Genomic DNA, 20,494 nt, shown 5'->3' with positions numbered 1-20,494 from the left:
TACACAATAAATAACTCTCGCCTTGATTTTCAAAAGGCACCTATTAGACTTGAGCAGTTGGAATGTACCTTGCTTTCCCACCACGAGGTAGCAGAATGGCGAGTTCGCGTTAATCCTCACCATGACCTCAAGACTCAGCTAAATAAGCTGTGCCCAGGCAGGCTTTAGGGCAAGGCATTTATAGGCATAGGCAGCAAAAGTCTGCAGAGAAACGTGAAAATCTGAGGAAAATTTCTAAACTTTCTTCTGGAAAACAGTGTAAATTAAAATGTGTAGAATCCCTCAATCGGAAGAGGTGAAGCATGGTACAATCCGTTATTTTATATAAACAGCATATTAGACATAATAAAGCTTCTGTTTTTAATCAGGTGTCTACTATAAATAAACACAACTAGCATTATTGACAACATCTCTCAAATCCCTTGAGCTGTAATCAAATTGAGCACGAAAGCAAAACATATTTCTGCTTTGGGAAGTAGATTGTGGCAACGCATTTCTTCAATGTGAGGGATTGTACCCCCCCCCCCCCCCCCCATCTGCTTATTTATTTCCCACCAGGCCGTCCTATACTACTCAAATGCACAGCTCATTAAGGTCCATCTTCGAGGCAGCTTACAAACCATTGCATTACAATTAAATTAAAAATATAGTTCTGAGACTTAGCATCCTCTAGCTAGCACTCATTCCAATACACCATTTTCGAACGGTTCTTTAAAGAAAATAGGAAGTGTAGTCCAATGTTTGGTTGATTGGAGTTTGCAGCTTGGGGTGAAATATAAACGTGTTTCAGCTTTCATCTCAGGGCTAATCAATATCTTTATAAAGGTGTGTAGTGAATCCAAGTTCGTTTTAATGGGATAACAGGAGTTAGCTTAGCCTCTGGCTTGTAGACTCGTGCCCCCGTCACCTAGTGACTTTTAACCTACTTAGCTTGCTCTGTCTTAGCCCATTTAATTATTTATTTCTTTTAAGAGGGCTGCCTTGTTTATAGTTAGGGCATTTGTTTATCAGTGTCACCGCCCCAAGGCGTCAGGGATCAAGCACCAAAGACAAACAAACAGTAGAGGTTCACACTTAGGGATTTTCCCTCTCTATACTTTCGAGGGATTGTTGATATTAATTGCCGTCCCAAGCATGCCTGTTATCTATTGTTTTGGAATACACCTACGTCAGGGGACCTTGTAGATCTGTATAAATACATCACACTTTTAGAAAGATAATCAGAGGGATTCCGACCAGAGGGCATCGCCACCATCGCTGATACCGATGCTGCAGTCATCTTGACGCTGACCCATTCTTCGTGTCCCTGCGGAGTCTGAGATAGAGACTTCATTCCAAGGTAACAAGGGTTGGGGGCTACTCTCATGGACACGGCTTTGGCAGATTAGGTTTAGCAAACCCAGCTCTCCTTTAGGTAGGAGGTTAGGCCTATTCTCATTAGGGTATTAGGGCATATTCCATCATATATATATATATATATATATCTTTCATGTATTGCAAAATGGTGGCGGTCTTCATAACGATGACTCTCTTCTTCACAATACTGTTACTTGCTATATTCATTATCCTAATCATTGCAGTTCATGCAACCTATCGCAAATTGCATTTATGTTAAATAAAAAATATTATAACTTCACTGCATCTGTGTTATTGCCTTTGTTTGTATGAGACATAATATATCTTGTGAGAAAAGGGTAATCTCCGTTTAACCACGACATTCCCTGAGATCTCTTATTTTGAGTCCATGCGTAAACGACTGCCATAAATCACCTTTTACTATAGTGTTTCTGGTGAGGTGCTGCTAGTGAGCCGGTAAGGTTGGGACAACAGTTGCGACTTGTTGTAGGAAAGACTCAGTCACCTACAAACAAAAGTACTGTCATCCGTAAACCAGCAGTCTTGCCCAGAGCAAGAGTCCAAACTACGACAGGTGTTTCTGTTTCCCTCACCTATAGTTTAGGAGTCCCAAAGGTCTCCATCTTCTGCACACACTTCCTTCCACACACCTCAGCAGCCTCTACGTGTCTAGTTGAAAGGGTAATATTCCATCCTACTCCATCTCTCTTTCAAATTTTCAATCCACACTAAATGGATGCAAAACTGCAGGTAACTGTGCCATATCCGCCTGCCTCATATTACAAAAAGAAAGGGATGCAGGTGAAATGTCCTGCAAAACAAGTCGTTGTTCAACTCGGTGGGGAATGCACAGAACGAGACATTCGTGTGCTGACCAGCACCGTGAAAGGCTGAACATTCTACTTACCTTAATGCTCTCTACATTATGTAAGTTACAATGACCAGGCCCCGACAGTGTTCTTTCAAAACAACAGGGTGAGAAGGCCACAAGGGTTTCTCAGGCTACAACTATACAAGTATGTTGATCAAGGGTACGGACCACAAATGCTCACTGCTTAGGCCGCCTGGATCTCACCTGACGGCCAATTAAAATTAAGAGCAGCCTAGCTAGTTCTAACAGTGTTGTTTACGCCAGTAGCTACCACTGAGGTTTTGCCTCCTCCATCCCAGTCTTTCCTCCCTTCATTTCTAGAATTTCAACAAACTTTCTGACTGGAAATACCAGTCAGAGAACATCTGCAGGTAAATAATTTTAAGGGAGCTAATAAATCTAAGCTTTCTGGAAAAATATGCACTACACTCGGGTATAGACTGCCCCTAATAATATAGACTGTCTAGAATGACAAGTGCAGACCCATTACTAGGGCATCACACATCACTTTCAAAAATGTCCCAAACAATTGTCAATGCACTGAAAACATAATGCCTAAATTTGAGTCAATGTCCTATCATCATCAGAAAGGCTGTTAGCTCGGTCAGCCTGTCTTCCCCTAGAATTTTTTGCCAGACCTATTTTGTTGGCCTTAGGACTCTGAGCACTTTACCACTGCTAACCAGTGGTAAAGTGCATGTGCTCACTCTTTAAAACATGGTAATATTAGCTTATCCACAATTGACATATTTAATGTACTTGTGAGTGCCTAGTAAAGTAAAACTACACATGTCCAGGACTGTAAATTAAATGCTACCAGTGGACCTGCAGCACGGATTGTGGCACCCTTTGAAGTAGCCCTTTAAACATATCTCTGACCTGCCACTGCCATGTCGACCTGGCAAAACAAACTTTTTGCCAGGCACAGACGTTCATCTTTAATACAGATAAGTCACCCTTAGGGTATGCCCTAGACCGCCCAGGGTGAAATGTATTCAAAGAGTAGGACCTGTATCTCCAATTTGTACATACCCTGTTAGTGAAAACCTGTGAAGTATGTTCATCACTACTGCAAGGCCTTTCTCTCCCATAGGATAACATTGGAGCTGCGTTATTAGATTTTAAAGGTGTGGCTTTCAAATGGGAAGAGATGACCCCTTCATGTCTCTGGAATCACAATTCAAAAATCATAATTTATGGGGAAGTTGGATTTTAAATTGCAATTCTGAAAATGCCACATTTAGAAAGTTATAATAACATGCAGCAATGTCACAATGGGTATTACTGTATTTATTAAAAAAATAAAACAATCTGAAGGAAGGACAGTAGGTGACAAACTACAAATAATGTAAATTGCATTGTCAATTTGTACATAAGTAAAAGACTGCATTATAATCTTTGTGAATTGTGTAAAAATTCAAAGAGTGAACATATAGTACTCGTGCAGAGGGGAACGTGTGAAAGTAGACCAACGTACACAGCAAAACAGGAGAATAATTCTGAAGGTATTAGGCATGAAATTAAGATGAATGGTCTCAAAACATCATGTCTTAAGCCAAATTAAGAAACTGGTGCATGTTATTAATGTCTACCCAGGTCTCAACTGGGTCTGTGGTTTTCCTCCTGCTGTATTTATAACTTTTAGAAAGTTGGCGCTGTCTTGCCTTGGTCATTTAGTGCCCGCAGCCAGTCTCTGGTCACATGACTGCGTGTAGTTGGGCTGTGTGTATTCCTCCTTGACAGCCATTCACATTGGGGGCGATTCAATAGGTCATACTGTGTAGGATGGGAGGGACGCGTACATCTGAATAATCTGTGTTCTGTCTACACACAAAGGGCTTAACAAGCCAGTATTGTCACTCCAGCCAAATTTGAGGCAGGGGAGTAAAGACATTTCTTGCACTTCAAAGTCACTGTCTAGAAGGTTCTCCCACCTTCCAGAACCAGGGCACCAAATTAAAAATTCTGGACCTCAGACACCACCACTTTAGTACATTTCTAGACCTGTGGAGGCAGTGCAAGGAAGAGGGCCTGCTGTGCTGTTGAAGGCCTGCCACTCTGCTGGACTGCTGTTTTGTTGGATTTCTGCTCTGTGGTGCCAACCTGTGCCTGCTGCCCTCTTGCCTGGGAGTGAGAATGATTGGACCTATATCTCTCCAACCCATAGTGACTCCAAGGGATAGTCGGCTGGCCTCCTGATCTGAAGTTTCAGGGATATGAATGACTTCCAACCACCCTTCTTCGGGACTCTGCCATCTGTGAGTATGCCCTGCCAAGTGGTGCCGTCCCAGTCCTTGACCCTTGGAGGTGCGCCTAAAGTACTAGCTCCAGGGAAACCGATGCATCCCCTGTTGCAGGAGCAGAACCAATGAATCGTAGCTCTTACATGGTACAGAAATGGCGCATCGCCACTACCGCATGGGTCTGAACTGACAGACTAGCATCCCCGTATCTTGGGACCAGCGCATTTCCTTCAGAACTTTCTCTGTGCAAAGCTTTCCCCGGCGCAAGCTCCTCGCATCCCTTGTTGACAACAGCCTCAACAACAATGCCGAAAATCAACACAGTGTTCTAGCAATAAAGCATTTACATGAAAGGGTCTAAAAGATTATAGAAGCCAGCTCATTTATTTAAACCAAAAAATAAAGTAAGAAACAAATTGGGCTCCCTTGTATCCTACAACATCCATAGGACTTTGGTATTCACGGTTTATAGGCTACATGCAGAGATGCCGAGAGTAAGACTGAATTGTAGATATAAAATCAGCTGAGACTAATGTGTTGTGTTTGGTTTAAATTATGGATCAAATAAAATTAGAAGCAATGTTATATCGGTTAGGACAGTTATCCTGCAACAAGTAAAATAAAAATGGTTAAATGTGCATCTCCTGGGACCATACCAATCAATCTGTAAAATAATATAAATTACATTTGCTTCATTGTTGTGCTGCTGCGACTGTGGAAAAACAATTTATACTCGCTTGAAATCTATGTAATATGGTCTATGGTATTTTGCTCAATACAGACCTCTTTTTGAAACTAGTTTAAAATATTTATATGATACCTTATTTCAATATTTTTCTCTTTAAGAACATTTCACAGCTATTAAACACAGGCAGCACTGTAGTAGAGATAGTATGGCAGCATACTCGCAGCGCATGGATATTTCCCAGGACGAAACATGTGTTGGCTGACCTGAGACTGATTTGAAACCGATTAAAACTGGCTGAACTGCACTGCACGACTGGAGTTTCAATCTGTGACATGCCAAATCAAATCAAGCCAATTGGAGTTTGGATTTGAAGCTTGAGTGCCACCTGATAAATGAACATTACTTTATATATGAACTATCCACAATATGAGTGAATAACGTCTTGGGATTGCTTATAGGTGTGTGCCTTAAATGTAGATTTCTTGTTTATGACGGTGTTTGATTGTCCAAATTTGGGGGTTGCGGGTATGTTTTTTCCCTCTTTCAGTGCACCGCCTTTTGGAGATTAGGAGGGACTTTGAGGATTAGGTATTTGCGAGTGCCAATTCCCCTAAAAAACCACCACCCTTGTATCTTTAGCACTGAAGTAGGGGCCAGATGTAGCAAAGGTTTTTACCCATTCTGTGTCTATGGGAAAAAGTGTTCGTACATATGGCCCTAGAGTCTTAAGAAAAGAATTGTGCATGTGCTTTAAAAAAACATTAAACTGCTGCAGAGCACAGGAAAGTATTGGAATAGGTGGAGCAAACATTTGTAATACTTACGATTCAGGAGAAGGACAACGGTCATCTGTGTCTACAAAAACAAGAAGAGAAGGGTTTAAAACTGAATTATAAATAGTAAATAAAAAAATCCATTCATTTGTGCATGATTAGGGCCTAATGTATGGGTGCTGTGCAATTTAAAGGTGCTCAAATGTGTCCAGTGTTAATAAACAGGAAATTTCCTTCACTATAAAAAACAGGTAATATTCCATAAAGTTGAAGAAACCTCACGGATAAAATGATAAACACGTACAACCTTATAAAAGTTAGTTCTCTCAAACAAAAAGTTAACATCATTTGACCAGGTTAAGTTTTGACAAAAGCTTGTATATCTTAGCTGTTCACTCCTTTCACACCATTTATGACTACTATCTTGAACACTACATCTTTTTAATTTATACATATGCGTTATTATTGCACCCATATGTTTTACTGGGTGTAGTGGTACAAGTTTGCAATGCCCACGACTTCATGTTTTGTACGTTTTATTACTCATACAATCTTGTGTGAAAAATAACATATTTTTCCAAATCTTTGAACTTCAACAATCCTATTTACTGCTGAGCACATAGCCACTAGTGGTGAAAAAAGTGTTGCAAGCCCGAAACAAACTTTGTAGAAACGTAAGTTGAAAGTACTAAGTACTTTTACCTCTAGTGACATTAGGAATTGAAATGTTTAATAGTGGATGTTTCCAAAGAGTTGACATATAGGACTGTGAGAATGCTGTGGTATAAGATTATATGTTTACAACCAAAATTGCATCCTTCCTTATTCTTCATGTGTGGATACCAGGGCCACAAACAAACTAAACTGACTCCATCTTGTTTGAGTCACATGAACACATTGCTGTAGCACTAATACATGCCCAAGCTTCAATTACGGTTATTTTGCAGAGCACAGCTGCGGATGGCATCGGAAGTCAAGGGCGTAAGATGAGATGTTTTCATTCTGGCATTAGCCAGAGCTTCTAAAGGATACATCAGCGGTGGGGAATGTGCACTGTTTAACTAATGTTTTCAACGTACCTGGAAGGACTGGTTACACGTATAATGAGTGCTCATCTGTTTGTCTTGCCTGAGAACTGAACTGTTGGGTAAATTGCCATTGCCAGATGAGGGCTTAACTACCTGTTCCTAGAGTTTGTTGGCAAACATCTTGCTGGAACAAGCTCTCATGGCATTCATGATCCTGCTTATAAATGTTATTTAAAGTTCAGGTGATGACCACAGGCTTGCAATCAGCATTTATTGTTCTGATCGGAAAATACACAACAGCTGTGTTGCACTGACCCATGCAGATGGGAAAGGCTTTCCAAACAGAGGGTTAGTCCCCTAATATTCTGACATTAACCCATGGGTCTGACTTGGCTTCATTCACAAGTGGTACATGAGTAACCTTAGTGGTTCTTTGTGACGGGCAGGGGCAGAGGAGTGATAGAGCGGTCCGTACTAATAATTTTACCTGTTTTCGGACGCTCTTTAGGCCGATGAATCTTTTGACTAAGTGGGACTCTCCGTACTCTTAATCGATCGATTGCATCAAATCAATAATCAATAACGAACATAAGCAATACCTTGATCAACATAACACTTAACAATTAATCCAGAATACATTTCGGCGAACCCTGACCTTTCAGTCAGGAATAACCACACCAGTTTATTCAAAGTTAGTGAATTTTATTTCCCTTTATTAACAAAGCTAGCACAATGTAGATGTGTCTCAACACTAAATGATAAACATATATGAACATTAATAGCTGTCCATAACGGCGAAACAAGTGCAATCTATGTAGCATTTGAATCACAAGGCATTCGATAATAGCAATGCAAATCACTAATACGATAATCTGTAATGAACTAATTGCATACATTTAGTCAGCATAACAAGATCTCAAATTGCATCGTGCGACATATGGAGTCCTCGTCTAACCTCAAATTAGCATCGGCATGTGGGATTTCATGCAAAAACAATTTAGCAACATTAATTTAGAAAAAAACTCCTAACTAAGGATCTTGTCAAAAATCAGCAGTTGGTTACCTAAAGGAAACACAATGCAATTTTACAATTTCCTTTCATATTTACCAATTACGATCAGCATACAAGGAAGTCTTCGTCTCACAGGTACCGTTTCTCGATCAGCATGGGTACCGTTTCGATCAGCATAGGACGGGCAAAGGGGCAGGGGTGGACGGGGCAATTGCCTCACGGCGGCAAGGTAAAACTACTACTTCATGCAAGGGATCAAAGTTAAAGTCTCTAGGGCCAGAATCATTAAAGTCTCTTTCTCTCGATTAGAGAAAGCATCAAAGTCTCTTTCAAAATGGCGTCGCAGCAAAGTGGGCCATAATAGCTACGAAGTCTGCAAAATGGCGGGTATCGAGCTGGTAATGGCTGCAAAAGGCCCCCTTTTTCTCGTGCACCTGGGTTTTATAGACAACAGTTCAAGTCCAGTAGGGTCTTCCATTGGAGGGTTCATAGGTTAGCTTCAAATTGCCCAATCAAAAACGACAGTTCTCAAGCTTTTACTTAAGCATACATTATCCTTGGAGATGGGTACGCAAGTTGCAACATTTTATATCAATTAGCTCACTTTCAGAGCTTCCATTGTCCGCACCTGCAAATTGACCTTGGAGTAAAGAGAAAATATACCAGGCTGGCACGAAACCTTAAGATAAGCATGTGAACGGTCTCAGTGGAAAAGTACAGCTTCAAGCAAAAATACACGTTTAATGGCACATTGGAAAAATACGAGCATCTAAACCGTGAGACCAGGCCACTAGGCCGAAGCCTCCGCTAAAGTTATGCTAAGCTAGAACATTTCAAACAAGCAAATCATAGCACACGTTTATAATTATGTCGGATTAGTGCAATTCTAATACATCACGTTATATAAAGCACGCTTATAATTGTTGGCAAACTACTCTGAGGGCACATTTTGTCCCCGTACAATCTTTATTAGTTCGGTTAAAGTCACACATGATTATTTCACACTACGTTTACGCGTTAATAAATGTAAAACCTTCATTTTCTGCTTCATCAATCCCTCCTCTGATGACTACTAGTCATCACACCAAACCACGCCCACAAATTTTATTCCATTAAAATTCTGTCAGTTCTCTTTTCCTTTTAGTTCCCCTAGTTTGCGCTTTGTATTCTTCTGCCATTCTTTTCATAATTTTCTCTTCTTTTCTTCTTTTAATTCTTTCCATAATCATTATTATTCCCCTTTTTATTCCCCAGATTCCAAATATACAAATTATCACTATTAATATCCCCTCTATTATTTTTAGCAATATTCCATTCCAAATTCCCCCAATCCAATGTCCCACTGAAGCAAGTCCTTTTCCAACCTTCTCCCACACTCCTGGTTCTTTCAATTCCTTCAAATCTGCACTCTCTTTTGTTAGATTAGCAAGCATAGTTTTAATTTTCACACTATTGTCAGGAATATATGTACAACAGTGTCGTGTACCAAGCATTTTGCAAACACCACCATCCTTTGCTAAAAGAATGTCTAAAGCAAGCCTATTTTGAAGAGTCATAGCTCTTTCCGCTGCAAGTTCAGCATCTATCAGGATTATAGCACCTGAAAACTTTGTCAACATGTTATCCACAATGGTAGACAACTTTCTTATTTTGATGGAATTCAACACGACTCCCAACGAAGGAATCATGGCTCCAAATATATCTCCTACCACAGCAGCTGCGGTCTCTCTTTTCTGGATACGATGGGATCCAGATGTCTTTTGAATCATCGATGGGTCATCCAGTTGATAAACCTTTGGGAACACTATACCCAAATAACATCTCCCCCACCATCCCTTTGGAAGACGATAATAGGCATTATACCCACAAATGTAATATACACCTGGAATGACAGGGTCAAGTCCGTTCATCATGAATGTCCATTTGGCCTTAAAAATAAACGTGTGTTTACACTCACTCGCTCCTACAAAAATGTTATCATAATAAGATTCACCTCGATATATACAAAATTTCCCTACATGCCAAGCATCTAAAGCTATTTTCCCTTGTGTTTTTATTGCAGCAAAATCATAATTATCCACTGAAGTCCTCTTATGTAGCTCCTTTTCTAATTTCGCCTTCATTTGTGCCCTTCTATCATCTGTGCGATCTAAAAAGCTTATTTCTACTGCAGAGAGCGAGCAGGTAAGGTTTTCCCTATGAGCGTGAGCCGTTTCAAAAGGTTGCATTGGCTCGAAAAATTCCCTCATTATTTTAGCATCCCAATCTTTAGCAATTTGGCTTAGCTGCGCTATTATAGGAACATATGCAAAGGTAACATCATAATTCGAGTAAAAATACTGTATGTTAGTTTGACCATAAAATCTAGACATTACTATACTACATGTAATCCCGTATGTAAGAGGCATGAGGTGATATGTCACCCCTTCCTTCACTGATGTCGGTATCTGTGTACACACATAACAATCTTTTGCATCCATAGTCTCAACATATTCTCTTAACAAGCGATAGAAAACGTTATACGAAAGCTCTTTCTTATCGTGCAAGAGTCTCTCATCCAATGCTAGTCTTTTCAATGCGGTTAGTTCAGTGACAGTAACAGGAGCAAGAGTAGAAGCATCAATTCTCTCATTCTCAGTCTTACCATGTATTCCAAGCACAATTGCCATTATTATTAGTACACATGCAATTATCAAGCCTATACACACATATTTACAATATCTCTTTCTATTGTTTTGCGTCATGATCTGTATAGAATCAGAGAGCTGGAAGCACCTGTAAAAGAAACTATTTAGCAATTCAGTTGAGCGAGCACAATGTTCACACCGTCTTCCTCAGGAGGCCAGTCACTTATCGGTTAGCAGCATTTGTCTCAATTCGGCAATAACTCAGTCTTTATCGGTTTAGCAAATGTCTCATCCGGTTTAGCAATGTCTCAGCTGGTTGTTTGTTTCACGTTATATTGTAGCAAGCAATATCATTTATTGCCCTTTCAATCGACAGAGTCCATAAAACTTTTCTTTTCTATTGGTATCTCTTCTTCTTCTTCGTTCTCGATGCTTAGAGATACAAACTCGTCAGTCCAATCGTCATTGACTGCATATGCCCATTCAGGACCGGAATATCTCCTGTTTGGTATCCTTTTCCTTTTCAATTTTGCTTCTCTTTTTGATTCTGCTTCGCTGGTACTTTCCTCTTTTGTCAAGTCTTTTTCTTCACTTGAGGATTGTTCCACAACAGTCACTTCCTTTCTTTTCTCTTTCACTTTTGGCCTTTCTCCGTCGTTCAAACTTTCTTTAGTCCTTTCTTTTATTGGTGATATACTAAATCTCCTCTTTGCACCGTGTCCATTTGATGGACCTACGATCTTTTCTGAGGAAGCTTGAACTTTTTCGTTCTGTTCTGCCTTGTCCCCTCCTTCTGGGGAATCAATCATGTTCTCTTTTTCCTTTTCTGTATCGTCTGCTTCTGGGAAAGCACTCCTCTGATCAGGCTCTCCTGCTTTTTCACCTTTTTCGAGCCCTTCGTCACCGTTACTTTCGTCAGGCTCTTTATCACTTTCAGCTGCTTCAGGTGCTTTGTCACCTTCAGCTGCTTCAGGCTCTTTGCTACCGTCAGCTGCTTCAGGTTCTTTGTCACCTTCAGCTGCTTCGTCACTGTCTGAACTTTCTCCTTGGTCTCCCCCAAGCAAGTTGGTCTCTTCGTCGTCAGAGAATATCTCTCTCTCCCGTTTCTGCCTGTTCGCTTTCAGTTCGGTTTTGCTCTGTCTCAGCACTGCTTTGTCAGGCACTGGTAGTTTCAGCGCTTCAATTTCCTCATCTGTGGGACACAACACCTTCTTTGTGTGACTGGCGTGAATCCAGTTGGGAACCCCCGCACACTTCACAGCGGTAGTTGTCGTCAGGATCACTTGGAAAGGGCCTTTCCAACGGGGTTCCAGACACGACTTTCTCACGTGCTTCTTTACCACGACCCAGTCACCTGCTTTCAGTGCGTGTCCTGGACCTTGGATCGGTGGCAAGGTGGTCGCTTCCACCTGGTGAGAGAAAGAGCGAACCACGTCAGCCAGACCCTTGCAGTAGTCTAACACCATATCATCTGTAATATTCAAAAGCGCGTTTGCGGGAACTGCAGGAAGTCTCATAGCCCTGCCCATGAGGATTTCGTGCGGAGACAATCCAGTCTTTCTATCAGGGGTGTTTCTCATTGACATTAGCACTAAGGGCAATGCGTCAGGCCATTTCAAATTTGTCGATGCACATATTTTCGCCATTCTTGATTTCAGTGTACCATTCATCTGCTCCACCAGTCCTGAGGCTTCAGGGCGATAGCTACAGTGCAGCTTTTGCTCAATGTTCAGCGCTTCGCAAAGTAACTTTATCACCTCGTTATTGAAGTGACTTCCCCTATCTGATTCTAAAGAGATCGGGAATCCGAAACGTGGTATTAACTCTCTCAACAATAGCTTTGCAACTGTAAGGCTGTCATTTCTACGTGTGGGGTATGCCTCAATCCAGTGACTAAAAATGCACACAATCACCAACACATACTTTAGACCTCCATGCACAGGCATCTCAATGAAGTCCATCTGCATACGACTAAAAGGCCCGCTTGCCCTACCAATGTGGCTCGCGTTCACAACTGTTCCCTTTCCTGGGTTCATCTGCTGGCAAGTGACACATCGATGGCAAACTGCTTCTGCAGCTTGACGAAATCTGGGGTTAAACCAATCAGTTTTGAACAATCTTATCATGGCATCTCTCCCTAGGTGAGCTTGCCCATGATAGAACCGCGCAAGCTGTGATAAGAGACTGTTTGGCAAAACAAATTTTCCCTCATTTGAAACCCATAACTCGTCTGGTCTTTTTATACATTGTGATTTAATCCAGGAATCTCTTTCATCCTCTCTGACGCTATTCTGTAATGCTTTTAATTCATCTATTGTATCTACGACTTTCAGGGCAAATGCTTCAGCTGGTTCGAGTTCTGGCTCACTTATCGAATTCCAATCATCCCTGAGTAATATACAGTTCAAGGCACAAAATCTTGCGACTTGATCCGCATATGCATTTCCCAGAGAAACATAGTCCTGTCCTTTCGTGTGAGCACTGCACTTTACCACTGCAACTTCGGCTGGCACTTGAATGGCGTGCAACAATTCCCTTATCCTCTCCCCGTTCTTCACTGGGGATCCTGAAGAAGTCAGGAAACCTCTCTGGGACCATAGTTGTCCAAAGTCATGCACAATCCCAAACCCGTATTGACTATCAGTGTAAATGGTGACTTTCATCAATGCAGACAATTGACATGCTCTGGTAAGGGCTACAAGTTCTGCTACCTGTGCAGAATAGACTCCTTGAAGCCATCCCTCTTCCAAGACCCCTGTTACAGTACATACAGCATATCCTGCTTTCAAAATCCCCATCCCGTCTCTTAGACATGAACCATCAACAAAAAGAATTTGGTCATTTTCATCAAGCTTAGTATCCTTAATGTCCGGTCGAGGTTTTGTGCAAAATTCAGTCACCTGAAGGCAGTCATGCTCGACGTCTTCAGCGTTCTCAATTTCGGCATTTTCTCCAGGGAGCAAGGTTGCTAGATTCAACGTAGTGCACCTTTTCAGCTGCACATTCGGTGAGCCCAGAATTATCGTTTCATACCTTGTGAGTCTTGCTCCGGTCATGTGCTGCGTTCGGGAGCGGGTCAAAAGTATCTCAACTGAGTGAGGGACCATGACTTTTACTGGGTGTCCCATCACTATTCCTTCACTCTGAGTGAGGCTGATACCAACTGCTGCTACGGCGCGCAAACACCCTGGGAGTGCTGCTGCGACCGGATCCAAAGTAGCTGAAAAATACGCTACTGGTCTGTTTACGCCACCATGGGCTTGAGTCAAGACAGACAAAGAACATGCATCACGTTCATGACAAAACAATGTGAAAGGCTTCGTGTAGTCAGGCATACCTTAAACTGGAGCCCTGCACATGCATTCTTTCAGTTCAACAAAAGCATCCATCTCATCTCCCTTCAGCTCAATTTGATCCAAGGCATCCTTCTGGGTCAATTTCAGTAAGGGCTTTGCTAGAGTCGAGAAGTTGGGAATCCACTGGCGACAATAACCCACCATTCCCAAAAACTTCCTCACCTCCTTCCTTGTCTTTGGTGGGCTCATTTGAAGTATACTCGTTATTCTTTCCTTCATAATTCTCCTTGACCCTTTCTCTATCTGGTGACCCAAGTATTTCACTTTCTTCTGACAGAACTGCAATTTGGAAGGAGACACTTTATGTCCATTCCTTCCCAAATGATTCAACAGAGCAATGGTATCGGCTGTGCAGCCACTTTCTGTCTTTGATGCAACCAGTAAGTCATCAATGTACTGTACTAGGATTGACTCGAATGGCAATTCCAATGCTTCCAAGTCTTTCTTTAGAATCTGATTGAAGATTGACGGTGACTCAGAAAACCCTTGAGGAATTCGACACCAACTGTACACTCTGTCTAAGAATTTGAAACAGAAGAGAAATTGGCTGTCCTCATGAAGAGGCACTGAGAAGAATGCTTGTGACAAATCGATGACTGAGAACCACTCAGCATCGCAAGGGACCTGGAACATTATCACAGCTGGATTCGGTACTACTGGGCAGCATTTGACTATGATGTCATTTATTTTCCTCAAGTCCTGCACGAGTCGGACCTTTCCACTCGGCTTTATTAGTCCCATTATTGGTGAATTACATGGACTGCTTAACACTTCTTTCAGTACTCCCTGTTTTACAAATTCGTCAATAAGTTGAGCAACTTTCATGAGGGTGTCTTGTGCCATGTGGTATTGTGGGGTCTGGGGAAAGATTGCATTGGGCTTTACAGTCACTTTCACTGGTTCCACTCCTTTCATCAATCCCACCTCTTTCCCTGTCATGTCCCACACTTCCTTTCCGACTGTTTCCCGTAACTCGGCTGGAATATCCTCTTCAGTCATCATCGGGAAAAGACAAATCAGAGGATACTCTTCATCCACAGTTTCCATCTCGTCCCCCTCTACACTGTCCTCTTCTTCCCCATCACTGCTCGTCTGTATTGTTATTCCTTCATTCGAACACATGATCGAACAACCCAATTTGCACAATAGGTCTCTCCCTAATAGTGCTATCGGGCTTGAGTCACATACCACAAACTGATGTACCCCTTGATAGTTACCGATGCTGACTGGTACCGGATCTGTTATTGGGTTCGTCAGATGTCTGTTTGCTACTCCCACCACTTGAACTGTCCTCCCTGAGAGTGGCAAATTTGGTACTTCACTGCTCTTAACAGTTGAACGTGTGGCCCCTGTGTCAACCAAGAATGAAACACGATGACCCATTACACTTCCCTCTACGTACGGACCCTTTTGATCAACTTCCAAGGATGCTGCAAGCACACAATCTCCTTCTTCTTCTGAGCTTTCACTCTCCCATACATTGTTTATTCCACTCTCACTGTGTAGTGGGAACTGTTGTACGGTGCCATTTGTACTCATTACCTGACCCGAGACCTGTGGAGGAACCATCACTTGCTGCTGACTCATTGGTGCCAAGGGTATTTGCATTTGCTGATTAGGTACCATGGGTAACTGCTGTTGCATTGGCTGCATTTGCGTCATCTGCATACGAGGCATCTGCATCTGCTGCGGCTGCATAGGTTGCAATCCCTGCAACTGATTTATGGTCTGAAAATTTGGGTTTGGACCTCTTATTTTCGGTCCCTTCATTGTCTGAAATGCATTGACATCATTGTTTTGCTGACCAACACCTACACCTGCACCTGCACCTTCCTGCACCACCATCGGGCACTCGCGTTTCCAATGACCTACGATTCCGCACACGTGACACGGCATCACCTTCTTCATTGCCTGCACACCCGTCACAACAGTGTTCAAATCCGGACCATTATTCACAAAACCTCCTCTGCCTCTGCCTCTGGCTTGTGGCTGAAACGCCACGTTTCCCTGCAACTGCGGCTGCGGTTGCGGTACCTGCTGTTGGAACCCTTGCATCCCTTGCAAACCTGTCTGAGCTGCCTTAAGCTGCATCATCATCACCTTCTCTTTCAGCTTCTTCTGTTTCACTTCAATTTCGTCGCTACAGTATTTCGCATAATTCAACACTTCGTCAATCGGTTTAGACTGCCAGCAAATCAAATGCGACTTTATCATCTGACTTATCTCTGGTCTCAGCCCTTCCACAAATCTGAACACAAAATGAAGCATGTCCTTCGCCTCTATTGTTTCCGTGCCACTGTAATTCTTGAACGCCTTCAACAACCTCTCATAGTAACTGTGAATCGATTCCTTAGCCTCTTGGGCAGTTCGATCAATCTTCTGCCAATCCACATTTTTCGCGGGTACCTTCGTCTTCAAATGCCCAATCACCTTATAGTACAAGCTCATCACCATGGGTGATGGTGCACCCGTCTCCCTGTCTCTCTCTGGTTCACTTGTCGGCCAACCTACCGCTCTTTTGCAATCCTCCCACAAATCTGCCGGAACCACAATCTCAAAGAGAGTATTCAGGTCTTCCCAGAGACATTTTGCAAGCTTCACAAACCTGTCAGTCTGCTGATACCATTCAATCGGCTTCTCCCTCAGTTTGGGAAAATCGTCCGTAAAAGACTGAATGTCACTTCTGTGCCATGGTACATGTATTAATTTTCCCCCTGCTGTCTCCCTCATTGGTAACATGGTTACTGTCTCGCTGCTTTGTGGTCTTTTCTCATTGTGCTCTGTAGCGCTGTCCCTCCTCTTTTCCTTTCTCTTTACCCACCTGCTTTCCCACTTGTCCAAACACCTCCACACTTGTGCACTCTGCAACAATTCTCTAAGGTGCGCCTTCATGCCTGCTGACCTCATGTGTTCAAAATCTGTGGCCCCAAAATCCAACCTGTAGCTTCTGCTCAAGTGTTTTGTCTTGTCTATGTCAACCCCGTTTTTGTCAGCTATTTCCTGCAAGCTTTTATGTACCTTGTTCACTTCCTTCGTAATCTTTGGACATAGATACCTCAGCTCCTCTTCCGAGTAGGACTCTAACCTATTCACACCCATAGTCCCTTCCACCAATTCTTGTGCCTCCATGTTCAGCCTCATCCTGTTCATATAATCTTCTCCCTTCCCACTAGCTGAGCTTTGTGTGGAATTCAGACTGTTGAACCACTGTGTCAGCTGTTGCGCATTCAACCCCATAAGTGTAGCGTTCACATCGACTGCCATTGATGGTTGCGGCAACTTTTCAGTGTTCGATGTTAGAGGTATTATCAGTGGGGGGCTCGACCTCACCAGTGTTGACTGAGCACATATGGGACTAAACTCCATCAAGGACCCAGATCCATTTGGCTGAGCCGCTATCGGAGTTATCCCTGGAGTGTTTTCTATGCACCTCCTTTCGGTCCCATTCTGCAGCATTGATCCCTGACCGCTCATACCTAAGTTAGGCTGACTATACAAAGGTACCGGTGGACCTACAGTAATGGGTAGTGAGATCGCATCTGAGTTTTGTCCATTTCCCATGTTCTGAGGCATGTTCATTCCCACACCATGGGTCATCATTGTCGGCATGCCCATCTGACTCCCCGTCATCTGAGCATGTGCTGTTCCCCCCTGCATCTGCTTTTGGGGCATCAAAAACTGGGTTGATTCGGCTTGTGTCAATGTTGGGTTGTGACCATTCTGTCCTCCCCTTACGGTTGGATGTAGAATCATTCCTGCACTGTTATCACTGCTGTAGTACCCTGGCATCTGTGGCTGATAATTTTCTGCTGGTTTCAACATGGGCACATCTGGATATATTCTCCTAACCTGCGGTATCTGCGGGGTGAACAATAAACTCGGGTCCTTAGATCCCGATGACGCTCCTGAACTCTCGGTTTCACTGTTCTGTACCGGTGCCGGAGGGGCAGAACTGGTACTTGGACCTTGTCCATTCTCCGCATAAGGTGGTGGACGGTCGTTCAGCAATTGCATTATTAACTCCTCATCCTCTAACTCCTCTTCTCAACTTTTCCTCGTCCTCTCTATCCTTGGAACACTTCCTGTCCGTCTTACATGTATCTTTCTTACCTGCCTCCCCTTCTTCCTTAGTAATTGCAGGAAACAATTTTATCCCCTGCAATACATCTGACCTCCACACCTTCTGTGCATTATCCCACCTAGCATCCGCTAGTGTCTTTTCTACCTTCCTCATTCTGGTCTCGAACTTCTTTTGCTGTTGCTGTCTAGCCATTAGTTCCCAAATTGCTAGAGCCTCAAACTGGGCTGGCCTTGGAGGCACCTTCATGTCGTACATCGTGAATCTCAAATTCTCTAGGATCCTTATATTGAATGTCCCATGTATTGGGAACGCTACGCTCCCATGTTTCTCTGTCAGTTTGTGCCATTGCTTTAGCCAAAGACACGGAGCTACCCCCTTCTCTTCCATTACAATGTAAGCTGGTGTACCCTCGGGCGGCGTTTCCTCTCCTACGCTCGCTTTAATGTAAGACTCCCCCTTCATCGCGCTCCTGAATGCTTTAAAGAATTTCATTTTCTCGTCTTTTATTTCACAAAGTTTGTAATCAATAGGTGACTTTAATTCCCGGAATACTCTTCGCTTGCCTTTCCCCTTCCAATCGAGTCCCACGGACTGCGTCCAATCCGTGCGCGACCCTTCTCTGCAACCAACCTATCCCAGCGCGGCTCCTAGTGACGTCACACTCACACACACTGCGGCTGACAAAGCCTCGCGGCTAGTCTTCCTTCACTCACCTCCTCTCGTAACAACTTCTTGCATGTATCGCGAGCTACCAAAAAAAAAAAAAAAAAAACAGATCTGTCGGTTTACTACAGGAAGGGTAACACAATCGCTTCAGGACCTTAGGGACTTTTCACTAGCCTCGGCAGTTATTCCGTCTTTCTCGGTCCCCACGTTCGCAAGCAAATCTGACCCGCAGACCTACTCTCAACTTGTCAATGATCTGTTCTAGTGCACTTAGAATCTTGTCAAAGCCCGAAGTCGAAGTTTCTTTCACTCCCTAACACACGTACCGACTCGTTGACCACGCCCGATCAACCTACTAAACCGCCCAGACCACAACATAGATCAACATACTCCGGAGTCTCTTGACCTTGCAGGGCCCGTCTCAACAACAACAACCACGTGGACCTTTTTATGCACAAAGCGCCACACGCACATGAAGTTCGACGACTTCCCTACTCTCACACTCGGAGTCGCACCTCCGCTATCTCTATGAAGTTCGACGACTTCACTACTTCTACACTCGGAGTCGCACCTCCGCTATCCTCTAAAAAAAGAAAAATCCTCGCAACCTTTTCACACACCCTGCGGCAATAAGCTGTGCAAGCGCAAAACCCTAACTTCACTCATACCATCACTAGTACCGCCAACGCCGGTTCCACACCTCCATTCTCTCCATTCGCAAGTTCCGCGATCCCGGGAAAGTCGCGGTTGACCTAGCCCATCATCATTCTGTCAATCTATTTTACCCAAGAAAAATCTAATTCAACTTCTCGAATGGGGTCTCAAAATGCGTGACCGTTAATTCAACACCATGTACTTTAAGAGTACAGGGTCCCAAAAGACGAAACCATCCTCTGCTACCATCTACTGATAGAGCGGTCCGTACTAATAATTTTACCTGTTTTCGGACGCTCTTTAGGCCGATGAATCTTTTGACTAAGTGGGACTCTCCGTACTCTTAATCGATCGATTGCATCAAATCAATAATCAATAACGAACATAAGCAATACCTTGATCAACATAACACTTAACAATTAATCCAGAATACATTTCGGCGAACCCTGACCTTTCAGTCAGGAATAACCACACCAGTTTATTCAAAGTTAGTGAATTTTATTTCCCTATATTAACAAAGCTAGCACAATGTAGATGTGTCTCAACACTAAATGATAAACATATATGAACATTAATAGCTGTCCATAACGGCGAAACAAGTGCAATCTATGTAGCATTTGAATCACAAGGCATTCGATAATAGCAATGCAAATCACTAATACGATAATCTGTAATGAACTAATTGCATACATTTAGTCAGCATAACAAGATCTCAAATTGCATTGTGCGACATATGGAGTCCTCGTCTAACCTCAAATTAGCATCGGCATGTGGGATTTCATGCAAAAACAATTTAGCAACATTAATTTAGAAAAAACTCCTAACTAAGGATCTTGTCAAAAATCAGCAGTTGGTTACCTAAAAGAAACACAATGCAATTTTACAATTTCCTTTCATATTTACCAATTACGATCAGCATACAAGGAAGTCTTCGTCTCACAGGTACCGTTTCTCGATCAGCATGGGTACCGTTTCGATCAGCATAGGACGGGCAAAGGGGCAGGGGTGGATGGGGCAATTGCCCCACGGCGGCAAGGTAAAACTACTACTTCATGCAAGGGATCAAAGTTAAAGTCTCTAGGGCCAGAATCATTAAAGTCTCTTTCTCTCGATTAGAGAAAGCATCAAAGTCTCTTTCA

General features: G+C 42.9%; 1 protein-coding gene across 5 annotated transcripts in view; it reads right to left on the bottom strand.

Annotated features, from left to right (window-relative positions):
• The window catches only part of FYB2 (FYN binding protein 2), a 408,342-nt gene that overhangs the window by 246,923 nt on the left and 140,925 nt on the right, over positions 1-20,494 (bottom strand). For all 5 annotated transcript variants that reach the window (XM_069232598.1, XM_069232597.1, XM_069232596.1 and 2 more), the window contains exon 4: positions 5,983-6,013. In XM_069232598.1, the coding sequence (XP_069088699.1) occupies positions 5,983-6,013 (31 nt within the window). The remainder of the gene's footprint in view (positions 1-5,982; positions 6,014-20,494) is intronic.

Source organism: Pleurodeles waltl, chromosome 4_2 (assembly GCF_031143425.1).
Source record: "Pleurodeles waltl isolate 20211129_DDA chromosome 4_2, aPleWal1.hap1.20221129, whole genome shotgun sequence".
NCBI classification, from domain to species: Eukaryota; Metazoa; Chordata; class Amphibia; order Caudata; family Salamandridae; genus Pleurodeles; species Pleurodeles waltl.
Note: the sequence above shows the minus strand (reverse complement) of the source record. Positions and strands in the feature narration are given on the sequence as shown.